This window comes from Ursus maritimus, unplaced genomic scaffold (assembly GCF_017311325.1).
Source record: "Ursus maritimus isolate PB19 unplaced genomic scaffold, ASM1731132v1 scaffold_14, whole genome shotgun sequence".
Lineage (NCBI taxonomy): Eukaryota > Metazoa > Chordata > Mammalia > Carnivora > Ursidae > Ursus > Ursus maritimus.
In genome coordinates, this window is record NW_024423786.1 from 24,289,686 (window position 1) to 24,299,881 (window position 10,196).

The 10,196-nt window shown below is 39.2% G+C and overlaps 1 protein-coding gene across 1 annotated transcript; it reads right to left on the reverse strand.

Annotated features, from left to right (window-relative positions):
• Positions 1–11: 11 nt before the first annotated feature.
• Positions 12–9,101, reverse strand: KBTBD8 (kelch repeat and BTB domain containing 8). Its single transcript, XM_008703120.2, has 3 exons — positions 8,790–9,101; positions 3,727–4,841; positions 12–928 (listed from the first exon to the last, which is right to left on the reverse strand). Exons 1-3 carry the CDS (start codon positions 8,936–8,938, stop codon positions 465–467), a joined length of 1,728 nt encoding a protein of 575 aa, XP_008701342.1. The 5' UTR covers positions 8,939–9,101; the 3' UTR covers positions 12–464.
• Between the last annotated feature and the right edge of the window lie 1,095 nt (positions 9,102–10,196).

Sequence of the window (10,196 nt, forward strand, 5' to 3'; positions counted from 1 at the left end):
AAATGAGGATCTAAGTTAGTGCTTCTCTGTGTTGGAGAGGTCACAGCTAAAGTCCTAGTGATATTGCCTCAAATTTTTACCCGTATTCAAAATAAAAAGTCACATCAAACTAGTTTGGATGTCTCTAACCATAATACCCTAACTGCTCTTATAAGAGTGCATAGTTGTTGATTCATCTGGTATCTCAGTGACGGATTATCACAAAATTCTAGAATGAAAATGGTTACTTTTATACCAGAAAAAACAAATGCTGATAATTGCACTTTGTTACCTTTTGCTTAATGAAATGAAAACATCACAAGGATGAAAAGAAATCCCTCCCTACACCGTAATCTTTAAGAGCACCCATTGCCATGTACAAACTCTCTCAGCTTCTTAAATACTGACAGCACTTCTTGTATCACTGAAAGACTAAGCTTCCCGAAGCACAAGATGCCAGTGAGCTCACTAAGGCCTGCTACTCATTAAAGTACTTTCTGAAGACACTGAGGATAGAGTTTAGCAACAGCACATTCAAAATGCCGGCCAAGGTCCCAGAGCCTGTCTGGGGTCTCGTACACTTTCATCCATTGGTCAGTGATGTCATCATATTGGTAAAGGGAATTTTTCCTGCTGGTTCTGAAGACATGTTCTTCAACGGTCACTTGAGTAGCTCGAACAAATAAATGCAGTTTATTCTGGAAAAGTACCAGTTTAAGGTATGGATTTATGGACTCATCACATGGAAAGTCCTTCTTCCGAGTCCATTTATTTAGCTCAATATCATAGGCTTCTACAGTAAACATACGTTGATGATTTCCACAGGTTCCAGCTATGTAGTAGATAGAGTCCTTGTATACAGCTGCTAAGCCCTGGATTCTAGGCACAGTCATGGGGGTTAAAAAACCCCAGTAGTCTTTTTGAGGTTCATAGAAGAGGAAAAATTCTCCTAAAAAAAAAAAAGAAGAAGAAGAAGGAAAGAAAAACAAGAATATATACATTTACATGTCTCTTTTTGGTTATATGTTGAAAAGCGTAATTTTTCAAATATTTCACTTTCTAAAATATTTCTTGTATAATCTCCAGAGATACATTATATAGTATAAAATAGCTTAAAATTTCTTCATTCCATGGCAGAACATAACACATAGTATTATAGTCAACCTGAATTGGGGGGTTTGTAATAGGGAGGTATAAGGAGTTACTCTGGCTTGAAGGCAGAATAATAGTTGAGAGCTTGGCTCCACTTATTCTATAAACTTGCATATTTCAGAAAAGTTATTTTAAGCCAGCTCTAAAAAAGCATTATCACTAATGGTTAGCCAGTAAGATCAAAGTATGCATACAGCTTCATCATGAATAAGCCACTACACATTTATGTGCTAATTAGTTAGAAGATAGCACATGGAATTGTTCAGATTGATGTCAATGGGCCATTAATATGTTTACTTCGGCGCTGCTATATTGCAAAGACAAATACTTAAGAGGCTTTAATATGATAGAAAACACACAGTTCATGGAGTTGACTTTGGGTCACCTTCAATTCTATTTTGATGATAAAAGGGGTTGCTGAGTCAGACAGCCAATATAAAAATGTCCGAAAGAATTAAACCAGTGAAGATCAACAAGAATTTCGCTAGTTATAACATTTGCATAAAATCCTTGATTTAAAAATCTAGATCTTTTATGAACAGATTAATGGTACCCCATTAGCCACATATAGTACAGCATAAGCCTCTGACTATTTATATCAACTTTATTTATATAAAGAGGCTTTGCTTACATTAGAAATACCTACTTCTAAATTGAGCTTCCCCCTCAAAACTGTTTTGAACTCGATTTACTCTTATCTACAAACTTAACTGCCTACTTAGTGATAGTGACACTATAATTTGAATTTTTCTTAGAAGAGCTTGTTAAACCCACCAGCTTTTGGTTGCATATCACCTTCTCTCATTGACTTTTAACAGGATTCTTAAAAAGACAATAGAAAATAAAAGTTTCTAACATGTACTACCTCTCTACAGGTTTCTTATAAAAAGATGACTCACACAAAAAAGTTAATTTTTAAAATCTAAAGTCCTCTTAATAACTTAAACCAGATAAGCGATTAAGAAAATGTTTAGAGGGGCGCCTGGGTGGCTCAGTCGATTAAGCGTCTGCCTTCGGCTCAGGTCATGATCCCAGGGTCCTGGGATGGAGCCCCCCCGAGCCCCGCTGCTCAGCAGGGAGCCTGCTTCTGAACCCTCTCCTCCCAGCTCCTGCTCTCTCTCGTTATCTCTGTCTCTCTCTCAAATAAATAAAATCTTTAAAAAAGAAAAAAAAAGAAAAGAAAAACTTTTAGAGCCTCAGATTCCTCTTATATAAAATATAACCTCAGATTAAGCAATTCCAGCCCTGAAATTCAATTAATTCATTGTTAACTTTGCTTTAGTGTTTATATTAATACATAACATTTACCTTCCGATTGGAAGTCTTTTAATTAATTCTATCAACTGGTTAGCCAGCAAGACCAAAATATATGTAGAGAAAGCATCATCATATTGAATGATATAAGCTATCCAACCATACTGGACAGATTATACACCCAGTCTTATATTCCATTATTCAGCAAGACCCACAAACAATCATGCCCATGCTTCTATTTAACTAAAATAAGGTACTAGATAGTGATACTTCTTTTGGGGAATTAACTTGATATTGAAATTTAAACACATGGGTTCAGACATTTCTAGTCAAATAAAAGATGAGAGCAAAGAACATATTCTTTTAAATGTGTAAGAGCTAAAAAATCATGTGTATTTACACAGAATCACCCCTTTTTTCTTGTTTTATTAAAGTAATAGGGTGAGGAAAACATATATGAGCAATTAAGAAAGCCAGAAGAGGAATAAGGATGTTGGTATTATCATCACTGTTTTCAACATTCAAGCAACCAAAATGTTTAAGAAACAAAACACAGGGAAAACATTAGTTATCACTAATTAGAACCTTGGATCAAATATCGTATTTATACTTACTTGGTCCTTCTTTCTACTCCTACTACATGATCTTTGCCAGCATACTAGCCTTCAGTAGTTAAAAAGAATTTTTTTGAAAGCTAAATATATTAAACAGTCCCTCTTATAATAGCAAATGTAAAGAAAAAGGTAACATCTCAAAGCTTCTCAGTGGAAAAAACTTGAAAATATATTATGGAAGGTATTGTATGCTGCAGTGAAATTAAAAGCTGAAGACTGTAATTTCAAACTCTTTATAATTAAGTTTCATAACCTTCACAATCATAAGGCTTATCACACAATTCTTTGTTCTTTTTTCTCTTCTAAACTAATCCAGTGAGTTCCATAAAAAGTAGCTGCGACATCTCTTGATTATGTATTACTGAAGAGTAAAACAGTCCTGTATCAAGCTTGGATTCTTAAAAATGGTTCTGAACGTCTTCCCAAAACACTGCACTCGTATTCACTAAATTATGTTTTCAAAAATACTTATCCCACATGATGTCAAAACACAGTAAGAACATAAAAAACTTACAGAATCATCTTAGTAACTTAAAGATGCCTGCCTTTTTTGATTCAAAAGTTTATTGCCTTCATACATCCTTTAAAGAACAGACTGTCGCAACAAACAGTTTATGATAAGAAAGCCAGAGGAGTCCTCGACTAAGAACAAACATCTGTTTTAGTCTAAGTAAAGCATGTTTGACCTGCTCCCCTCTCCTGGAGAATAAACCAGTCAGGCACCTACCCTGTAAAACATAGATCTTCTCTTTGTACTCCACAGCGTTGTGAAACTCCATTGCAACAGGCATCGCGCACACACTCGTCCAGCAATTCTCTCTGCTGTCGTAGCACTCCACGGATTTTAGTGAGTTTCTCCCGTCACCTTCATAAACACGACCTCCAATTGCGTACATCTTACCACAGCAATACACCAGTTTGCAGCCTATTCTGGCTCGCAGCAAGGGAGGTTTGGAAAGCCACCTATTGGTGGAATGGTCATACATCCAGAAATCATTTTCTGCCTTATGGTCGATGGAGACCTCACTGCTGCTGGGCCGGTACCCTCCTGCAATGTAAATGTCATTATCTGGTGATACAAGAATCCCAACTTCTCTTAGATCATTTGGTGGTTTGCATAGTTTAAACACTCTTCCTGTGACTATATCTAGACAAGGCACTGTTTGCTTCTTTCCTGAGTGTTTGTGGGCAGCATCAAAACATATGATCATTTCAGATGCAGTCATTCCGAGTCTCTGTGTGCAGCCATTGGTATTGGATGGGCCCTTTTCTACATAGCTTTTGGCTATAGCCTGTGCAAACTGAGGTGGAATTTTCTCTATAAAGGCATCTTCCATCAGCGGAAAACGAATGCATTTGGCAAAAATTTCTGGAAGGTGCACTTCTCTTTCGTTCTGTTCATGTTCAAACCACCTTACGATGCTTTCATAAACATGCTCTTCTCGGTCTACGTTTAAATCATCACTGTCTAGGATACTTATCAGTTGGTCTTTTGTCAACTGGAGAAACTCCTGTTCTTTGGTGACACACAGAAACTTTTTACGAATGTATTCTTTTGATCGATCTCCAAGTTCCTGATGGCCATAATGATCAGCAAAGATGAAGACCCCAATAGAATTCTGTGGGTCCAAATGACTGATCATGTACTTAGCACATTGGTCTTGGATGGAAGGAATCTGGAAAATGCTGGCTGCAGTGAACAACGCTTGAACATTGGCCTCTGTCAGAACCACTCTGGAGGTGTAGGCATAGTTCAACACTAAATCCATTGATTCAGCTTCAACACCAACTATTCGAACTTCTTTTTGAGTACTTTCTGTAAGGCCGCTAGTGAACATGGATCTAGGAAGGAAAGAGTGGTTAATAGTATATGTGCACTCCAAATAAAAATTATTGTGACAAATTTTTTAAAGTATACAGTTACCACAAAGATAACCTTGGAGACTAAAAAATACTTCCTAATATGCTTCCTGATATTCTGAAGGGGAGTGAAAGCTGATCATCTAGCATAAGGATTTAATCTGGCTAATCTCAAAAATTCTATTCTCAGGGCCAGTCCACTTTTTTTCATTTTTTAACTGAAATTAAAATAGCCAACATATAAGTACATCATTAGTTTCAGACGTAGAGTTCAGTAATTCATCAGTTGTGTATAACACCCAGTACTCATCAAATCATGTCCACTTTATGCCAACTTTGAGAAAAAGAGAGTATACCTAATTAAAGCACACTAAAAGATGGCATGGAATATTACAGGACGCCTTATTTTCCTTGGAGACCCTATCCAGGCTTCTGGTTAAGTTGCCTTAGGGACTTGAGATATTAACTCACCAGACCAATCAGAAAATTTAACAATACCTATAAGGTGTCAATATGATATATGAGCACATATAGACTGATTAAACTTTTCACATCCCAATGGAAATGTACAAGACAACTGGTCCCTGAAATAGATCTTTAAAAATTTCATCTCAGAAAAATAAGATGTTATTCAGAAGTTCATATGCTCTACCTACTTCCTTTTAAAACTATTATCTTTTGAATGCTTCCTTAATCATTATAAGTAATATAAAGAACATCACTTTGTCTTGGACATTTTGAAAACCTTTGCTTAAAGAAATATACTCAATTTTCTCAAAGCTTCCGTATTTTATCTATGTATATCTGAATATAAATAAAGATCATAGTAGGGGTAATAGAATGCATACTTCTTAAAAGAGTTTAAGAATTAATTGCTGCTTTGGAGATACTGGTTTTGAAAATCCCAAGCTTCTGTTTTTTAAAGCAAGTTTATTTATTTATTTACTTACTTCTAATTTAAAATATCTGTGCATTTATGGGACTTTGTTTGCCAAAACATTAAGTAGCCAAAAGCCTGGAACTGTATTTTAGTATTAGTCATTTATATACATCATTTGCCTTTTTCCCCCTCCTTTAAGGCTTCTTTCTAGGCTGCTCTTAAAATTAAATACAAAAATCAAATCAAAATTCTTTTAAAAAGCCTTTTGGGAAAAGGGTTGTTTGCCCTAGGGTGTTTAGTAGATGAGCGTTGAAGAAACTGACCTAACATTGGTGATAAAGTTGTCATAAAGATCCAGACCCCTCTCATTTTGAAGTGCTAGGTTATAAAATATATATACACACACACACACACACACACACACACACACATATATATATATCTCCTAAAACAGTTAATTTTCAAATACAATGAGAAACACTGGGGACACACATGGGTATAAGGATCCAGCTTGCTGCCTGGATGAACCATCTCTGAGTCCAACTTTGACCTCTACAACATAAATTTTAAGCTTAATATCACACAGGCTTTTTTTCATGATTAAAAACTTCATCTCCCAGCGTATGAGCTGGTTTTCCATTTCAGGTGCTGAAAACCTCAGCTATACAGCTACCAATTAAAAAGAAAAATAAAGCCCTTCATTAGGCAAAGATTAACTCCCAAAGGAGAACATTACCACATACCCCTTCATCATGGGAACTCTACTGACTTGAATAGGCTGGCCTCACACACAGGAGCAGTGTGACACTTGATGAGTTCTCCTCTGTTCTAACAGGACCTTTCTGTAAATGCTCCATAAAGACAGAACACGTCCTCACACAAAATCCTGAGCAGCAGAAAGTTTCCAATAATCACGCAAATTTTAATTCTGACAAGTTACTGGGATCATGAAACAGCCACGCCAGATTTCAAGCTATTTTTATTTTTTTCCACCAGTGATGCAAGACTTAGAAACTATTAAGTATGTCTTCCTAGATCTCACATAAGGAACAGCACCAGTGCCAAGAAACTTCTGTACAAAAACCCCTAGCAAGAGATAAGAACCTAATCCTTGAGTTTTCTAGCCAAATACCTCCATCTGAATTCATGTATCTTATGCTTAGGAAGTTTTCCAAGCATTTCCTTAATTTCTTGTAATTAAGGAAATCTACGGTAGCATACTTCTCTTAAAGTGATTTGTCTGAGTCTTCAAACTAACTTTAATTACAAGCCAGAGTATAAAATTTCAGTAAGATACAGACATTTTCACTTTCAAATTTCAATTTTTTTTAACTATTCAAATCCAATATACAATAGAAACTTCTCAAAGGCAGCTTTAAAGGGGACCTACTCTTGTTCTTTAAAAAGTCATAATAGTGACCAAGAAGTCTGACTCTGGAATCAAATCCAGCCTCTGCCACTTAGTAGTCAGATGATTTAGGCAGGTCATTTAACATCCACAAACCTCAGTTTTTCACATGTAAAATGTGAAAACTATGTAAACTATGCAGAGACAGGATAGTAAAGATATATAAAGCAATATATGTAAAGTAAGCTTAGCCCAGAATTTGGTAAGTAGTAATTATGACATATATTTAAATCCACAGATGAACTAACCATATCTAATGGATAGTCTGGATAAGCAAATCCCAATAGCAGTTTCCGTTACCAGGCCAAACTTCATACCTTCTGTGTATATGGGTTTCTTCTTTTTTTCCTTCCAGCTCACTCCCTTGTGATGGTTAATACTTAACAGTCCAATGACCTATCCCTAGGCAAGTCTAAATGGTTACATCATAAGCATCAGACTGAAGTGACTATATTTAACCCAGTATTCTGAGAAAGAGGAATCAGAAACTACTGTCTGGAACATTACACTGCTATATGCCCTATAAAGGTAAGCACCTTCAAAAAAAAAAAAAAAAAACCACACCTTTAGAGTTTAGTTGAGATTATCTCACTGTCATTCAGGCACCATTTTTTTTTTTAAAGATTTTATTTATTTATTCGACAGAGATAGAGACAGCCAGTGAGAGAGGGAACACAAGCAGGGGGAGTGGGAGAGGAAGAAGCAGGCTCATAGCAGAGGAGCCTGATGTGGGGCTCGATCCCCCAACGCCGGGATCACGCCCTGAGCCGAAGGCAGACGCTTAACCGCTGTGCCACCCAGGCGCCCCTCAGGCACCATTTTTGAACACTGAAAGGCTTAAAAAAGTGGGCACTCGAAACAAAAGAAGTTAAACTCAAGCAAGAAATTGTCTTTATCAGTGATCTCAAAGTATGAAATCCTTTGTTAAACCCAAGTTTTGAAATCTTACTGTTTCAACGTTTTCAAACACAAAGAAGCATGTAATGAAAATAAAATTTAAAAACACTTCTGGAAATCATGGAAATAATCATTAGTCTGGAGCCTAAGATACATTCTTTCATTTTTAATTCATTGCTTTTACCCCCATGGCATTAAAACAATCTACTGAATGGTAATTTGTTTTCAAAAGAATGTACCATTATGTTTTAAAGTCCAAGAGATACATGCACCGGAGAACTATGCCTCATAGATAAATTTTTGGAACAAATTCTAGATCAGCACTGTCCACTAAAACTTTCCGTGATGGAAATGCTCTATATCTGGGCTGTACAATTGGCAACCACTACCTGCATGTGGCTACTGGGCACTTTAAATGTGGTTAGTCGGCCTGAAGAACAGAATTTTTAATTTTATTTAATTTAAAACAATGACTGAGCCGCACAAGTCTAGATTTTGTTGTTAATTTACCTGAAACAAACAAAAATACACTCACTAACTTAAAAACCAACGACCTGAATTCTACAAGAATCGGTCAAGTGAAAAACAAGGACTCAATAAAATAGGGCCTGTTATTTATTTTCAGGAAACAAACTCATTGGTTTCATTTAATTGTCTCATCTCCGTTTTATAATCAAGGGGGCAACACTGAGGGATAAAGGGAACGAGATGAGGATATCAACAGAAGTTTCTGCCACCATCATACCTGAAGTAAGGGCTGATTGCAGCAAGAACGTTTCTATGACAGGAAAATGTTTTCCCGTGATCCACTTCCACTACAATGTCTGTCAACTGTCCTTCATCGTACATTGCTTTGAGTTGCTTAAGAATACTGCACGCATGGAAGGGGTCCATGGCATCGTTGGCTGTGTCTGAAGATGGAATCCCATTCGGCGTTGGGGAAGACTTGCTTAAATCTAGGGAAAAAATCGTACAACCACAAGAAGTTCGGAGCCAGTTACGGCGTTTACGCTTCCCCCCACCCCGACCCCCCGCCTACAAAAATACATGTATGTATATATACACCACCAAATGGGACCGCGGGGTGAGATCTGGGAGAGAGAGAGAGAGAGAGAGAGAGAGAGAGAGAGAGAGAGCGCTAGCTGTGATGCAAGTTCAAACACCAGCCTGCTCCTCCGGGAGCCCGGCGAGCCCGATGCCCCGTGCTCGCGGAGGAACTGTGCAGGCTGAACAGGCGCGGTGTCTGCGGCGACTCCGCCGAGAGCCAGAACGTCCCAGCCGAGAGCGGAGGGCAGAAGCCTCACGAGGGAATCTCGATGGATGGCGGCCGCCAGTGCCCCCTCAACCGCCTGCTGAACTGGTCGAAGTGGCGGCGGGTACCCGGCCTCCCCATCGCTGCCCGGCCGGACCGCCCACCGCCCTCCACGCCATCCATCCTCCCTCCCCTCATCCCTCTCCACCTCCCCATCCTCTCTGGCGTCTTCATCGCCACCTCCTCAGCTCGCAGCCTGAGCTGGACCCCGGCCCACCTCCCCCGCAACACACCTCCCCAGCCACCACCAGACCCACCTGCCGACGCGGCCATTTCTCGACGGGGCCCCGGCTCCAGCTATTTAAAGAGGAAATGTCATTTCGCTTCTCTCGCTCCCGGGTTCCGGCTCTTCTAAGCTTCACCTGGCCAATGGGGTGGCCTATGCATCCGGCTCCGCCCCTAGCCTCCGAGTTCCGTGTTCCGATTGGCCATGACGTGCGCAAGGCTTTTCGGGAAGTGTAGTTTTATTGCCCCCGCTCCCGCGTGGTCCGAGTAGGGCGGAGGCCCACGCCGGTGATTCTTATTGGCTGGTTGTGGCGGAGGTGGAGAGCTGAGAACGCGCCAGCCTGTGTCTGTGGGGCGCGCAGTGCCTGCCGGGAGAGGTAGTCTTCTGGCTGAGGAGAGCTGTCATTCTGAGGGGCTGGGGTAGGGAAAGCTCTTGAAGTGCAAATTTCCCCATTTTAGGCCTCTCTCCAGGGCCCCGGCTCTTTATTTATTTATTTTTTTTTTTTTTACCTTGTTCTTCATTCCCTAAACCTCTCGCCAGTGACTAGCTTCCGGTATGAAAACGAACTCTGCGTGAGGGCTGTGAAACCAGAAAAAATTTGGAAATGGACAAGA

What these genes read in the sequence shown, in the direction of transcription:
- KBTBD8 (XM_008703120.2), bottom strand. Translation starts at nt 8,938, where the DNA reads ATGGACCCCTTCCATGCGTGCAGTATTCTTAAGCAACTCAAAGCAATG. An exon ending in GCAATCAGCCCTTACTTCAG is followed by an intron (nt 4,842 to 8,789) that starts GTATGATGGTGG and finishes TTTCCTTCCTAG; the next exon opens with ATCCATGTTCACTAGCGGCC. An exon ending in GAAGATCTATGTTTTACAGG is followed by an intron (nt 929 to 3,726) that starts GTAGGTGCCTGA and finishes TTTTTTTTTTAG; the next exon opens with GAGAATTTTTCCTCTTCTAT.